Consider the following 17156-nt stretch of genomic DNA (forward strand, 5'->3'; position numbering starts at 1 on the left):
CTCTGCGGACCGTCTGGAACAGATTAATCCACTTTCCATTACTTTCAATGGGAAAGTTTGCTTCAGGTTAAGTACACTTCAGTTTAAGTACTCTGCGGACCGTCTGGAACAGATTAATCCACTTTCCATTACTTTCAATGGGAAAGTTTGCTTCAGATTAAATACGCTTCAGTTTAAGTACTCCGCGGACCATCTGGAACGGATTAATCCACTTTCCATTACTTTCAATGGGAAAGTTCGCTTCAGGTTAAGTAGGCTTCAGTTTAAGTATTCCACAGACCATCTGGAACGGATTAATCCACTTTCCATTACTTTCAATGGGAAAGTTCGCTTCAGGTTAAGTAGGCTTCAGTTTAAGTACTCCGCGGACCATCTGGAACGGATTAATCCACTTTCCATTACTTTCAATGGGAAAGTTCGCTTCAGGTTAAGTAGGCTTCAGTTTAAGTACTCCGCGGACCATCTGGAACGGATTAATCCACTTTCCATTACTTTCAATGGGAAAGTTTGCTTCAGGTTAAGTACGCTTCAGTTTAAGTACTCTGCGGACCGTCTGGAACAGATTAATCCACTTTCCATTACTTTCAATGGGAAAGTTTGCTTCAGGTTAAATACGCTTCAGTTTAAGTACTCCGCGGACCATCTGGAACGGATTAATCCACTTTCCATTACTTTCAATGGGAAAGTTCGCTTCAGGTTAAGTACACTTCAGTTTAAGTACTCCGCGGACCATCTGTAACGGATTAATCCACTTTCCATTACTTTCAATGGGAAAGTTCGCTTCAGGTTAAGTACAGACTTCCAGAACCAATTGGTACTTAAACCAAGGTACCACTGTACTAGTACAGTATTATTGTTTCAATCTGTTGCTTACTGCATAAGGAGTCCACAAGCAAATTTCATAATGCACAGAGCATAATGTAGACTGGTGACTGGGAGAGGCCACCGAGACCATATAACACTGGTCCTGAAAGACCTGCATTGGCTCCCAGTACGTTTCTGAGCACAATTCAAAGTGTTGGTGCTGACCTTTAAAGCCCTAAACGGCCTCGGTCCAGTATACCTGAAGGAGCGTCTCCACCCCCATCGTTCAGCCTGGACACTGAGGTCCAGCTCCGAGGGCCTTCTGGCGGTTCCCTCACTGCGAAAAGTGAGGTTACAGGGAACCAGGCAGAGGGCCTTCTCGGTGGTGGCGCCCGCCCTGTGGAAAGCCTTCCCATCAGATGTCAAGGGGGAAAACAACTATCTGACTTTTAGAAGACATCGGACGGAATCTGTTTAGGGAAGTTTTTAATGTTTGATGTTTTTGCGTGTTTTTAATAATCTGTTGGGAGCTTCCCAGAGTGGCTGGGGAAACCCAGCCAGGTGGGCGGGTAATAATAATAATAATAATAATAATAATAATAATTCTATAAAATCAGAAAAAATGATGAAATCCATCGGAAAAACCTATAAAACAGCAGTGTAAACATGCCACCAACAAACAATAAAATCATAGAATTGTACAGTTGGGAGATGCACCAAGGGACGATCTAGTCCAACCTCCTGCAATGCAGGAATTACAGGTAAAGAATATGTGTAAAAACCTCTGATGGAGGAGATACTACCACTTTCCAAGGCGATCCATTCCACTGTACAACAGTACTTACCATCAGAAAGTTCTTCCTAATGTTTAGCTGGAGTCTCCTTTCTTGTAATTTGAATCCATTTTTGTGGGTCCTACTCTCCAGACGCGGGTGACGCTGTGGTCTAAACCACAGAGCCTAGGGCTTGCCAATCAGAAGGTCGGCAGTTCGAATCCCCGCGATGGGGTGAGCTCCCGTTGCTCGGTCCCTGCTCCTGCCAACCTAGCAGTTCGAAAGCATGTCAAAATTCAAGTAGATAAATACGTACCGCTCCGGCGGGAAGGTAAACGGTGGTTCCGTGTGCTGCTCTGGTTTGCCAGAAAGCGGCTTAGTCATACTGGCCACATGACCTGGAAGCTGTACGCCGGCTCCCTCGGCCAGTAAAGCGACATGAGCGCCGCAACCCCAGAGTTTACCCTTTACCTTACTCTCCAGAGCAGCAGAAAATAAGCTTGCTCTATCTTCCATGTGACAGCCCTTCAGATATTTGAAGGTGGCTGTCATTGTCTTCTCTGTCTCTTCTCCAGGTTAAACATATTCAGCTCCTTCAACCATTCCTCACAATACTTGGTTTCCAGAGCTTTTATCAACTTCTTCGTCCTCCTCTGCACCTGTTCCAGCTTGTTGATATCCTTCTCTGTCAAATGCCTGGGAGAAGATGAGGGGTTTTTTTACCTGACAGTACAAGGATGCTAATGATGGTGCCTGGCAGATCTCACTGGGAATGTAGAAAACCCCCAGTTTAAAATCTCCCATAAAACCTGAGAGGCTGTGTTGTAACCATAACTTAGAGGTATTCTCTGGGCATCACCAAAACAGACACAGCTCCCTATGAAAGAAACTGTTCATTTTATATTAAAAGCGCAACTGAGTTCAGAGCCTCCAGGCATCTTAAGAGCAGAAGCACCATTACCATCACCACCTCAAAGGCAATTTTTCCCACACTGCTCCTGGGGGCAGGTGCCCTCTCCCCCAAATATGATCTCCCTACTCAGCCCAATGCTGTTTCCATGCTCTTTATCATAGACTTGCCCAAGGCCACTGTCAGAGGGTCGTCGTGGCTACTCTAGAGTAACTCCACTTGAGTCCAGTTTGTCTTTAAAGACTTTGGGCAAAGTATTTACAATGCAGAGATAGCTTAAAACATGACCTCTCAGTCTGAATCAGAATCCGGCAATGGCGTACGTCTGTTTCTATGCCAGCAAAGTAGTCTGGGCAACCCCAAACGCCTCTCCCTTGACCTGCGTCGCGGTGCTCTCCTTAACTCTTGCGCCGGAAGGAGCGATGCCCTCTCAGCCTCCTCCGCATCAAGGCGGTGGAAGGGCTCTCCAGCTTCCTAGAGCCCTTGCCTACATCTCTCCTCCCCTGAGCTTTCCCGTCGTTCCGCAAGCTGGCTTCTCTCTCCCTCCGAGTCTCTCCCCTCCCCACTGGCTGCTTCAGACCCACTGCTGCTGCCTGTGCTTGGCGAGGTGGACGTTAGGATGATGGGAGCTGGCTCCCTGTAGGGAGTCACCCTTACAGCCACCCTACAGGTTTCATGGGTGAACCAGGACTTCTCTATCCACATCCTCTTTCAAGAGTTCTTCAACTTATACAGAATGAAAACTCTAAAAATTCTCATTTATTACAGCAAGGGTATCTCACCCGTAGTCCTCTGGATTTTGCTGGACTTCAGCTCCCAGTGGTCCTTTCCATCAACAATACCAGCTGAGGCTGATGGGAGTTGGACGCCAGCAATGACTGGAGGGACATAGGTCAGCCACCCTTCCATAACCACCATTTCCAGAGAAAATGCTTTGATTGAAAAATGAACAAAACTACTGAGGATTTTCTACTTTGCAGTCTTTCTGTTCACTGCAAATGTATCGTGCCTCTGTCATATTAAATTCTATAGAGTGCAATTATCAGTCTGTGAGCTGTCTCTCTTCTACTGAGAATGGACCCAGTTGATATTAGTTGGGTACAATCAGTTCATGACTGACTGAGCAGAGATGAAGGGTGATGCCAGTGGATAGGAGATTCGTCAACATCAGGGGATGAATTGCCTCTCTGTGTGTGCGTGACCACAGATCTAACACCCCAGATAAAACTCATCTATCACTTCACATCACTTCTCACAATGTGAGCCTAGTTTCCTTTTCTAGCTGCCAATCATCACATGTCCTGTAATCTACCAGAGACCGAGTGATGCATGCATGTTAAACCAGCACGCAAGTCATCATGAGAGGCTGAGAGAGAATTCAAGCATAGGATGGTATGTAGACTGAATCCATAATAACATCTGAGTCCAGAGGAAATAAAATGTACGAGTTTGAAATCTGGGTAAATATCTAGTACAGACATCAAGCTGAAAAGGAGCTGTGATATGTGTATGTTGGGTTGAATGGAGAATGTGCACAAATTATTATTATTATTATTATTATTATTATTATTATTATTATTTGAATTTATATACCGCTCTATACCCCAGAGGTCTCAGGGCAGTTCACAGAATAAAAGCAAAATATAAAACCACAAAATACATAATCAAAATAAAAGCAGCAACCCAATAACCCCCCCCCCCAATACCAGCTATTGTGTACATTATGGGGAACATACACAAATGAACATCTTAAACAGGATTTTGCATACTGCATGGTCAATGTACTTAATCTCCAAGTGATACTGGAGAATGTGAGAATCTCACACACTGGTAAATGTACATAATATCTATTTAAGGGAATATTCTTCAAGGGAACCATATGCTTAGTGACCTAGCAAAGGATGAAATACTCTAGTTTAGTTTATTGTTACGGTTCTCGACCAGCATACACATATATACATAAAACAATCCAAAACACTATCTAAAATATAAGCAATAAATATAAACCACTTTAACCATTATAAAAATTGCTAGATAAAAGAAGGTATCACTACTTGGGAGGGTACAGCAAATGCTAGCAATGGATCATCTTTGGATCTGTCCTGAAATTTTGGGGCACTACTAACTAGGTCGGCTCGGATTTTTATGGCTCTAGCACAGAACTTTGCTACCTTTATTTATGCCACCAGATTGTGCACAGTCCACAGCATCATTTGGAGTCTGTGCACATTGATCAGGCAGTACACAACCCCCCTGTTTTTTCTCTTTATTTGGGAATGAGAAGAAACAGGTTTTGCTTGTCCTTGACCATATGTATGGACTAATGCATAGTGTGTGTGTGTGTGTGTGTGTGTACTTTCTGCATGGACTGTTGTCTATCATATGGGGAAGCATGTCAAGGTTTAAAATAAATTCAGATAAAACAAAAATGTTGGTGAAAAACATGGATGACAAGTAAAAAAATTTGTTAGAAAAAAATGTCTGGTTTGCAAATACTGTATGTAAAAACAGTTAGATATTTGGGAATCTGGCTGACGGTAAGAAATCCGAACTTATACATTATGTTATAAGCTGTGGAAAGAGATCAAGAAAGAGTTGGAGATTTGGGAGAGAATGAAGCTCTCCCTGCTTGGCAGAATCTCAGCTATTATAATGAATCTATTGCTCAGGATGCTGTTTTTATTCCAATCAAGTCCAGTTGTAAATAATTCAGGCTGCTTCAAAGAATGGAAGAAGGGTATTTCTAAATTTATCTTGCCGGGGGGGGGGGGAGAGCCAAGAATCAAACATAATATTATGATAGACATAAAAGAAAGAGGAGGCTTTGCCCTGTCACACCTGCAAATGAATTATGAGGCAGCCTGTTTGTGTTGGTTAAAAGAATGGATTACATTGGATAATGCAGACATCCTGGACTTAAAGGTCATGACTTAAAATTTGGCGGGCATGCATGTCTTTGGTATGGGAAGGTGAAAATTTTATTTTAAAAAATTATGAACTGTATTCTTAGGGAGAATTTGTATAGAGTTTGGGAGACATATAAAAAATCTTCTGGAAAGGAAAACACCTTTATGGCTATCTCCTATCAATGCTATTACTATTAAGAGAGTTAATATGGATAGACCATGGGTGTCAAACACAAGGCCCGGGGGCCAAATCCGGCCCGCCAGACCTCGTCATGTGGCCCGCCGAGCGCCCCAACCAGCGGGACCCAGCAGCGGGACCTTGCTGCTGAAGCGCCGCGCCGACAAAGCGCCGACAAACAGCTGGTGCCGGGGGGGGGTCCCTTCGCGCTCTTTTCTGGCGCTGAATCAAGGTGGCAACCCCCCCTTCCCTTTCTTTCTTCCTCTCTCTCGTTCTTATTCTTTCTTTCCCTCTCCTTCCTTCCTTCTTTATCTCTGTCTTCTCTCCCTCTTTCTTTTTCTTTCCTTCTTTATTCCTTCTTTCCTACTCTTCTTTCTCTCACCTCTTTCCTTCCTCTCTCCCTCCTGCTCCCTCTTTTCTTTCTTCCTTCCTTCCTTCCTTCCTTCCTTCCTTCCTTCCTTCCTTCCTTCCTTCCTTCCTTTCTTCCTTCCCATCTTTATTCCTCTCCCTCATTCTTATTCTTTCTTTCCCTCTACTTCCTTCCTTCTTTCTCCCTTTCCATCTTTTCTCCCTCTTTCTTTTTCTTTCCTTCTTTATTCCCTTCCTTATTTCCTACTCTTCTTTCTCTCCCCTCTTTCCTTCCTTCCTTCCTCTCTCCCTCCCACTCCCTCTATTCTTCCTTCCTCCCTCCCTCCCTCCCCTCCCCTCCTTCTCCTCAGAAACATAGGATGCTGCTTTATACTTCTGGCCCTTAAACCCTGGAACCAGGAGAGCAGCTCCAGTGAGTCAACCTCAGCCAGTCCCTTTGGTGAAGGGTGGTGGCTCACTGGCAGAACATCTGTCCTGCATGCAGAAGGACCCCAGCATCTCCAGGTACTAGTAGCTCTGCAAAGGTCCTGCATGAAACCCTAGCGAGCCTCCACCACCCAGTACAGTTACCAAAAATCATTTTACAATAAATTGTACAATAATTGTACATTTGAATATCTACTTGCCATTATTTTGACTATGTTTCTGCTTTCAGAGCTAGTTATTACTTACATTATTACAAAAAACAGTAATAATTGAATGCAGTGACAATAATTTATGATAATAAAGAGTGGACACATAGTCCTACAGATACAACCGGCCCTTTGAGGGTGACCAAACTGCTGATGCGGCCCCCGATGAATTTGAGTTTGACACCCCTGGGATAGACAGTGGGCAACCTATTGTGTATCTGTACTTTACAGGGGGGGGGGAACCAAACTGAGATCAATGGAAAATGTATGAAGCCATGTTACAGATTGGTTACAATACCATCAGTTACATGAAATGTTTAAATTAGATAGAAAAAATTGATTTTCTGGATCAAAGTTCACAATTCGAAAAAGAATTTTTACAAAACAAAGAGAAACTTTTGTCTAAAATGTATAATTTGTTATGAGAGTGGGAAACGAAAGACAAGCATACTAAAGCCTCAGTGACACACTGGGCAATAGATATAGGTCACAATATAGATTTTATCCTCTGGGGAAAACGCTGGAAAAATGACTTGAAGTTCACAGCATGTTATTCTTTGAAGGAGAACTACTTGAAAATGATTTACAGATGGTATTTAATTCCAAGTAGGCTTACTAAGATATATAAGGCTGAATCAGATAAGTGCTGGAGATGCAAAGAGGTAGAGGAAACATTCTTTCATATGTGATGGACTTGTAAAAGGGTAAAAGAGATTTGTGAAGGCAGCCCTGTTTAGGGAAGCTTTTAATATCTGAAGGACTATTGTATTTTTATATTTTGTTGGAAACCGCCCAGAGTAGCTGGGGAAACCCAGCCAGATGGGCGGGGTATAAATAATAATAATAATAATAATAATAATAATAATAATAATAATAATAAAATATTATTATTATTATTATTATTATTATTATTATTATTATTATTACTCCTTAGCTTTTTCTTTCCCTGAAGATGTCCCACAAGATTTTTCCTCCTGGTTTACTCCCGAAGCCACAGTGACAACAACATGAATTGGATTTGGAGTAATGTGAGCAGATGTCCACTTCCTTCCTGTATCCACTGAATATCCACTCTGGAGGACATGGGAGACATGCCAGAATATCTTGGGAGGGGCCAATGAGGATGCTTGAGGTTTACACTTGGTTCAGATTGTTAAGTAATCTGACCTCATTTGCACTTCCCTGGCCAATGCTCAGCTTGGAAAGCAGCTCTCATTCAGTTTTCATCCTTCTCTGAATTTTTCAATGAAGACAGCAAAATGCATATAAAATGTGCATCTTAGGGTAAAAGGCATCAGAAATGCGTAAAAAGTATACAAAAATGCTGAACAAAACATACGCAGTGCATTTTTTAAAATAAATAAATCACAGATTGATGTGGATGAGAGGTAGAACAGATTTAGGAATGAGCATGTGCAAAACTGTCATGCTTTGGAAATAAAGTTACCTGTTGATTGGCAAGAGGGTGAGTGGGGGGGGGGGGAAATCAGCAACATTTACCTTATTCTGTCTCTTTCTGTTTTCAAAAGGCTTCTCTGAATCCAAGCTCCTTCTTTATAAGGAAGGACTCCTTTTTGAAAATGAAGTAACTGGATCCTGCTCCTCATGCCACAAGGGCAACATTGTACTCATCCACAAAGGTTCCTCTCAGTGTCTCAGTTCCTTCTCACATTGCCTTTTCGTTGCACTCTTTCCTTAGGGGCTACCAAAGATATGGGGAAGATGCTGGGTGGAGAAGAAGAGAAGGATCCAGATGCTGCCAAGAAGGAAGAAGAACGACAGGAAGCCCTTCGGCAGCAGGAAGAAGAGAGGAAAGCTAAATATGCCAAGATGGAGGCTGAAAGGGAAAATGTGAGGCAAGGGATTCGGGATAAGGTAAGACCCGCTGATCAGAGAGTCCAAGCATGTGTGGATGGGGAAGTACAGTCATACCTTGGAAGTCGAACGGAATCCGTTCCAGAAGTCCGTTCGACTAACAAAATGTTCGGAAACCAAAGCGCGGCTTCTGATTGGCTGCAGGAAGCCAATAAATGGGGGGAAAATATATTATTCGCAAAAAAGCAAAAACAAACTGACCCATTACAGCCCTAAGTGGCTTTGGCCCTGTATACTCCACCCCTATCGTTCATCCTGGACACTGATCCAGCTCTGAGGGCCTTCTGGCATGTCTCTCACTGTGAGAAGCGAGATTACAGGGAACCAGGCAGAGGGCCTTCTCGGTAGTGGTGCCCACCCTGTGGAACACCCTCCCATCAGATGTCAAGTAAATAAACATCTATATGAATTTTAAAAGATACAGTGGTACCTCTACTTACGAATTTAATGCGTTCCGAACACACATTTGTAAGTAAAAAAAAATTGTAAGTCAAATCCCATAGGAATGCATTGGGAGAAAAAATTCGTAAGTAGAAGCAACCCTATCTAAAAATTCGTAAGTAGAAAAAATCCTATCTAAACCGCATCCAAGATGGCAGACGGAGCTCTGTTCGTAAGTAGAAACATTCGTAAGTACAGTTATTCATAAGTAGAGGTACCACTGTATTTGAAGGCAGCCCTGTACAGGGAGGTTTTTTTAAAATGTTTGAGGTTTCTTGTGTTTCTATATTTTGTTGGAAGACATCCAGGGTGGCTGGGGCAACTCAGTCAGCTGAGCAGCATATTATTATTATTATTATTATTATTATTATTATTATTATTATTACTACTACTACTACTAAAGAAACACCCTGAGCATGACTGGGGAAGGCATGGAGTGGTGGGAGTATCTTTCATTTTGACAGACAGGTCCAGGTATGAATAACAGTGAAATATTTCGCCAAGGCATTCCAATCACAGTGGCTGGAGAGTAATTTTTGGCCAGGAAAGGGATTCACATGGTTTCTGTTATGTACTGAGCTGAATCCTAGAACAATAGGATTCAGAATCAGCGGGAGCTACCCAATCCAACTCCAGGTGGAAGTGAATCCGCAACCTGATTGGCCTGCTGGAGCAGCCAATCAGGCGGCTGGCAGAAGTCAATCCACAATATAATTGGCCCACAGGTGTAGCCCTGAAGTAGCCAATCACGCAAGGCCCATTGTGTAAATAATGTATATAAGCAGATGGTTTTGGGAAAAGAGCCATTCGTCTTCTCTTCTTCTCCTTGATGAATATGAGCTGAATAAAGAGCATGAAATTCACTCTCGACTCCGAGTATATCTCACTGGCGACGAAGGTGGGATCCTGCTGAGCTGACCGCCACCACGCACTGCACCGCAGCACCGCCACCTGCTGCACCGCTGCATCGCACCGTGCATCCAGGCTTCAGCTCCAGGACCCAAGGAACCCAGAATGGCAACCGACAGCAGCTTCTCGCCATTCAAACCAGCATTGGGAGACTGGGAAGGGTACGCCGCCCGTTTCAACTTCCTCCTGCAAGCGAAAGAAGTCACCAACGATGCCATGAAGAGGGCGACATTCTTCAGCGTCTGTGGAGAGGAGACGTTTGAAATCGCCCGGGCTCTCCTTGCACCTAGAGATGTCGCTACCGTCTCTTACAAAACAATAATGGAACGGCTGAAGGAGCACTTTTCACCACAGCCCTCGGTGGTAGCTTGCCGAAATGCCTTCTACGCAAAGCGGCAAGCCCCGGGGGAAACCATAACTGGGTTTGTGACCTCCCTCCGCCAAGCCGCCCGGTTATGCAACTTCTCAGAGTTGGAGAACATGCTTCGTGACCGCCTCGTCGGTGGCCTGTGGGACGAGATGTTGCAACGACGCCTCTACGCCAAAAAAGACCTCACGTTCCAGATTGCTCTGGAGGAAGCCCTGGCAACCGAAGCCGCCGAGAGGTCAACGCAAGAGGCACGACCGGCCCCGCCATCCCAACCGAGGGTCTACCACGAAGACCTCACCGACGAATCCGAATCTGACAGGGAGGAAGTACACCGAGTACAGCGGCGCACTCAAGCAGCACACACACCACAGCAGCCTCGACGAGAAGGAGGGAACTGTGCAAGCTGCGGGGAGAACCACGAGAGGAAGACCTGTCGTTTCCGCAACGCAGAGTGCAGGCAGTGCAGAAAATTGGGACACATCGCCCGGGTGTGTCGGGCTCGACTCACCCGTCGACAAGCATCAGATGACCGACCCAGGAGCCCCAGGTCACACGGCACCATGCACCAAGGCAACTCGACGGAGATCACGGACTACCAGGTATTCCAGTTGCCCCATCCCAGCACAGAGAAAATTTATATAGAGGTACAGATAGAGGGAGCCCCATGCCGCATGGAGCTGGACACGGGTTCAACTCTATCCATAATCTCGGCCCGAACATTAAGGGAACTGTGCCCTAATGGGGGTCCCAAACTAAGGCCGGCCCCATTCACCCTCCGGGACTTCCAGAAACGTAAGGTCCCTACAATGGGGGTGGGGACCTTCAGGGTGCAATATCGAGGGCGAAAGCAACAATTGGACTTGCTGGTAGTTAAGGGCCCCTACGTTAGCTTACTGGGACTGGCATGGTTTGGACCTCTGGGGCTAGCCATTACCGGGGTGAACCGCACTAGCTTACAAGTGGACGTGGACGCCATATGCAAAGAGTTTCCAGGGGTTTTCGATGGGGCATTGGGACGATATACAGGACCCCCCATTGCCCTACAGCTAGACCCCGCTGTACGACCCATCAGGCACAAGGCCCGCCGGGTCCCGTTCGCCCTGAAACCCCGCATAGACGAGGAATTGGACCGGCTCGTGGAGCAAGGAGTGCTGGAGCCGGTGCCCAACGCCCCCTGGGAAACTCCAATTGTCACACCCGTCAAGCCTAATGGTTCGGTCCGCATCTGTGCAGACTACAAATGCACCATAAACAAGGCTCTCACGGCCCATGCATACCCAGTGCCAGTGGTCAGCCATGTCCTCGCCACCCTGGCTGGGTCAAAAATCTTTGGCAAACTGGACTTGGCCCAAGCGTATCAACAGTTGCCTGTGGACGAAGCCACAGCAGAGGCTCAGACGATTGTGATGCACAGAGGGGCATTCAGAGTAAAGCGGCTGCAATTTGGCGTTAGCGTGGCACCAGGCATATTCCAGAATCTAATGGACTCTCTCCTTAAAGGGATTCCTGGCGTCACCCCCTTCTTCGATGATGTACTGATCGCCGGGCCCACACCAGAGGAATTTGAGGACCGCCTCCGCTCCGTCCTGCACCGTTTCCAGACGGCGGGCCTCAAGGTGAAGCGGGAAAAGTGTTTACTGGGAGTGCCGCAGGTGGACTTTCTGGGATTTAAGGTGGACGCAGAAGGGGTCCATCCAACCGGTGACAAGGTACGGGCCATTTGTGAGGCCCCAGCGCCCAAGAGCAAGCCCGAACTTCAGTCATTCTTGGGACTATTGAACTTTTACCATGCCTTCCTTCCCCATAAGGCAGCGGTAGCGGAGCCCCTACACAGACTCCTAGATAAAAGGGCCCCTTGGGTGTGGGGCCAGCGACAAAGGGCCGCATTCCAGGCAGTCAAGGACTTGCTCGTCTCGAACTCGGTCTTGGCACACTTCGACGAGAGGCTGCCAGTGGTGCTGGCATGCGACGCCTCTCCCTATGGCATCGGCGCTGTCCTGGGACACCAACTCCCGGATGGAAGAGAGGTGCCGGTGGCATACTTCTCCCAGACGCTTGCTGCAGCCGAACGAAACTACTCACAGATTGACAAGGAGGGTCTGGCAATCGTGAAGGGCGTAAAAAAATTCCATGATTTCTTGTATGGGCGGCCCTTTACCATAGTGACTGACCACAAGCCGTTGCTTGGCCTGTTTGCCCCCGAGAAGCAGACCCCCCAAGTGTTGTCTCCACGTGTCCTCAGGTGGTCAATTTTCCTTGCCGGCTACCAGTATGCACTAATCCACCGCCCTGGGAAGGCGATGGGCCACGCAGACGCACTCAGCAGGCTACCACTACCAGAAACAGGCCCCGACCCAGCGCCTGCGCAAGAGGTTATGACCCTGGAGCTGCTTCCCGACCGACCCATTCAGGCACAAGAAGTTGCGCACCATTCCACAAAAGATAGGGTCATCTCCCGGGTCCTGGACTGGGTGTGGCGAGGATGGCCCAGCAGCAGCCCCGGGCCAGAATTCGCTGGCTACACAAACCGCAAACATGAACTGTCGGCCCACAAGGGGTGCCTGTTATGGGGAAGCAGGGTTGTTGTTCCCCAGCCCCTCCGCAAAAGGGTCCTCACAGCCCTACACGAGACACACCCAGGGGTAGTGAGGATGAAGGCCCTTGCCAGGAGTTATGTGTGGTGCCCGGGGATTGACAGAGAGATAGAGGCCTGGGTCCAACACTGCCAGACCTGCCAAGAATCCCGCCCGGATCCCCCAAGGGCCCCAGTCCAGCCCTGGGAGTCCGCCCGACAGCCATGGTCACGCTTGCACGTGGACTTCGCTGGCCCCTTCCAGGGAAAAACATTCTTCATAGTGGTGGATTCCTACACCAAATGGCTGGAGGTCGCACTGGTACCGTCCACTTCTACGGCGGCAGCCATCCGGGTACTACGTAAGCTGTTTGCAACCCACGGGCTCCCTGACACCCTCGTCTCGGACAATGGAACCGCATTCACGTCAGAGGAGTTCCAGACCTTCACAGCGCAGAACGCCATCCGCCACATCCGCTCAGCACCATTCCACCCTGCCACCAATGGCCAAGCGGAGCGCATGGTGCGGACCACCAAGGACAGCCTCCGCCGCATAACACAAGGGGACTGGGAATACCGCCTTGCCGCATTTCTTCTAGCACAGCACAGCACCCCAAGCACAACGACGGGCCGGAGCCCAGCTGAACTACTCATGGGCCGGCGCCTTGCAACTAGACTGGACCGACTTCACCCCGACAGAGCTCAGGATGAGGTAGTGGTGGGGAAAGGCAGGAACCCCCGGACATTTGTGGCCCAGGACCCAGTGTATGCAAAGAATTTTGGGGCAGGCCCAGCATGGGTACCCGCCACAGTCACCAAGGTGACCGGTCCCGTGTCGTACGAGGTACTAACGGAAGGGGGGCAATATTGGCGCCGCCACTGCGACCAGCTACGGCGACGATTCCCAGGAGGAACCCAGGAGGAGAGCGGGACAGAGGGGTCCCAAGGGGACAGCAGGGCAGTGAGGCCTGTAGAGCGAGAGGGGTGGGCAGGGGAAGCAGAAGCAGTAGGCACAGAGGGGCGCCCCGAGGCTGGAAGGACACCGGAACCAGAGTCACAACCTAGTGGTTCAGTGGCGCCAGACCAGACAGCCCCGGCACAGCCAGCAGCCTCGGAACACGAGCCAGAACCAGAACCCCTGACCAAGGAACACCCCAGGCCACAACGCACACGGAGGCGGCCAGCAGACCTTGGGGACTACGAATGCAACTTCCCGGGCAGGACTGGAACTTAGAGGGGAGGGGTGTTATGTACTGAGCTGAATCCTAGAACAATAGGATTCAGAATCAGCGGGAGCTACCCAATCCAACTCCAGGTGGAAGTGAATCCGCAACCTGATTGGCCTGCTGGAGCAGCCAATCAGGCGGCTGGCAGAAGTGAATCTGCTACCTGATTGGCCTGTAGGAGCAGCCAATCAGGCTGCAGGCAGAAGTCAATCCACAATATAATTGGCCCACAGGTGTAGCCCTGAAGTAGCCAATCACGCAAGGCCCATTGTGTAAATAATGTATATAAGCAGATGGTTTTGGGAAAAGAGCCATTCGTCTTCTCTTCTTCTCCTTGATGAATATGAGCTGAATAAAGAGCATGAAATTCACTCTCGACTCCGAGTATATCTCAGTTTCAGTTGCCTGGGGTGTCTCTCTCGCTATTTCTTTGAATGTGGGGTTGTTTATGTGAAAGTGTGAAAGAGATATTTTAAATTCATGTGAGCATATTGGCTAATGTGTATTTTGCATTCTCAATATACCGCAAACTGATTTTGGGGTGGAAATCACCAAAGAAGGCCCAAAGTGATATTTCTCATTTCCTCCCTCCATCCTTTTCTGGATTCAAAGCTCTACTTAGAGCATCTTTGATGGGTGGATGATTTATTTATAATTGTTTGCTTTTGATATGGTTTTCTAGGGAGTGTCAGCTTTCTGAGTTGTACTTCTAATGTGTGGAAGGTCTTTGAAGAGGGAAGCTTTGTACCGCATAGGCATATCCAAATATATTGCAGGTATTAAAAATATTTTACCAGGCGTTCCAGAATTCCCAAGACTCCAGTTATCACCATGTACCTCTAATCTCACTTTTGGTCTCGTTCACGCTAGCTATGTAGCATCTGGAGAGAAAACTAAGTTCCAATATATAGAATCATCAGAGGTTACAGTACAGCAAACTGTAGATTGATGTAAGTGTACTAATTTTGTAATTGTGTGCTACATAAATGCATAATTCATTGCGTACAGCGAAGGGCTCCTGTTGACTGAAGGCTAAGATGGAGCTATTTTCTATGGACCCAAAACAGGGACTTCTCTGTAGTGAGCTCCGCAGACACACACACACACACCCAAATGTAGACCTTCCTCCCTTTGGATGAAAAGTAGCATTGGCACCTGCCCAATATGAAGTTTTTGATGTTGCAATACATCAATAACTACTTCACTACCTGAAACACATGACAGACTGGAGAGGAATCAGAACAAAACAGGTTTGGCAAAATTCCCTAGTTTCAGAGGGCTGCAGGGACGTACCCAGGATCAAAACTAGGGGGGGGGCAAGCCATGGTCCTTCAGGGGCGGGGCCAATGCATGGGATGGGAGGGGCCATGAAGTGGGAATATGGGTGGGGCTACGGAGCCCAGGTGAAACTGACTCCGGGAAGACATCCTGTCCCGGGGGAGAGCGCGCGTGTGTGGCAGTTTCTGTTCCCGAATGCCTCGGGGTTGGGGAGGAGATAAGCTTGGTGAGGTGGAGCATGGCTGGATGGAAGAGGAAGCAGCGGCAGTGGCAGCAGCAGCAGTGAGAGCCATGCGCGCTGGGCCCGCAACTCGAGCTGCTGCCCTGCAGGATTGAGCCGGGGAGGGAGGGGGCGGGGGAGCCGCTTCAGCCGGGGAGGGGGGCAGGGGAGCCGCTTTCCAGGGAGCTGGCAGGACTCGCTGGGGCTCTCCCTAGAGGCCAGGCGCCCTGGTAACCCCAAAGGAAAGGACGGCTCTGCAACGCGTCTCCATCTCAGCTGCAGCACCGCCTAGAGCTCTTCAAGGGCTTCATCAACTCCGTGGCCATCGTAAAGCAGGACGATTTAATTTTGTATTCGCTTCTGGGGGGGCAGCTGCCCCCCTGCCCCTCGCTGGGTACACCCATGGTGGGCTGGATTCAACTTAAAAGTTGTGCTTGAAGGAGGCTGTGCGATGAGTCCAACTTCTGCTCTGCCCTCCCCCTGCCCCCACAAATCAGCTTTGAGAGGTTAGGAGAATCCCCAGAACAGCACATGTGTAGGGTAGGAGAAGGAACATCATCCTATCTGGCTTTTTAAATATATATATATATATACAAATATATTGTTGGAAGGGGGAGTGGGGAAGGTTCATATTGCTGGAAGCCCCCAAAAAACTGGCTCAAAAGAGAAAAAGCTCGTTATGTGAAAATTCAGGTTTGAAGATGTTCTTTTCGTGCTGGGTAATGTAGAATATTCATTCCGCATCTAAGACTTCCCTCCCCACTGCCATAGCTGTCTGCAGGCAGAAGAATATTCTGGGCTTCTCTGAAGGTCAGGGGCCTCAAACGGAGATAATACTTTCCCCTCCCCATTAATCATGTTCTGTAATTCTGAAGATAAAGTTTACATCCCAGGTGACTGCCATGTCCTCTCCAGCAGACTTTAATGACATCTTCCCTCTTAATTATTGATAACTCCCCAACGATGTGAATTTCAACTAGCACCAAGGATTAATGGGTTTCATAAATAATGTGTGTCAACTTTTACGACTATTAAACACTATTGGTAATTTTAAATATAAAATAAAGAGGGTTTTTGTTTCGTTTTGAAGAAGGGAGGCACGCAAAGTGCCCCCCCACTTATTTCAAATGCTTATATTGCTATTTCGGATCATTATGGATATTTAGCTGCATAAATAAATAAACAAACGGCAATGTTTTGTATTGTAATAAACACCTTTCATTTGCAATATTGGATATTGCCTGCATTTTAATCTAGTTACCATAAAATTCATTTTAAAAGAATCAGAGGATAATTGTGGACCGTACCCCCCAGAGCAAAATAAATATCAAACAGCTCATATGTTTAGCAATTCTCTTTCAACAATGCCCTTTTCATTATTATGATTATATTCTTAGCACCATCTCAGAGCAAGTGGTAGGAATGCCTAATACACTTCAGTTCGGCACCTGGCTTGGGTCACCAATACTAAACCAAGTTTCTGTGACAAAACCCACCCCACCTCACCCCGTTGGAGTGCAGCAAGACCAGCATTAGCACCTGGAATAGCGGGGGGTGGGGTGGAGAAGAGGGTGTTCTTTTCACTTTTACGGACAGCCCCTCTGTTCAGTGTGGTGTAGTGATTAAGAGCGGTAGACTCGTAATCTGGGGAACCGGGTTCGTGTCTCCGCTCCTCCACATGCAGCTGCTGGGT

The 17156-nt window shown here is 47.4% G+C and overlaps 1 protein-coding gene across 1 annotated transcript in view; it reads left to right on the plus strand.

The window, feature by feature from the left end:
* Positions 1-17156, plus strand: part of CPLX1 (complexin 1) — a 157259-nt gene that overhangs the window by 86894 nt on the left and 53209 nt on the right. Inside the window, exon 3 of the mRNA XM_035097459.2 lies at positions 8272-8447. Coding sequence (XP_034953350.1) covers positions 8272-8447 — 176 coding nt within the window. The remainder of the gene's footprint in view (positions 1-8271; positions 8448-17156) is intronic.

This window comes from Zootoca vivipara, chromosome 16 (genome assembly GCF_963506605.1).
Source record: "Zootoca vivipara chromosome 16, rZooViv1.1, whole genome shotgun sequence".
Taxonomy (NCBI): domain Eukaryota; kingdom Metazoa; phylum Chordata; class Lepidosauria; order Squamata; family Lacertidae; genus Zootoca; species Zootoca vivipara.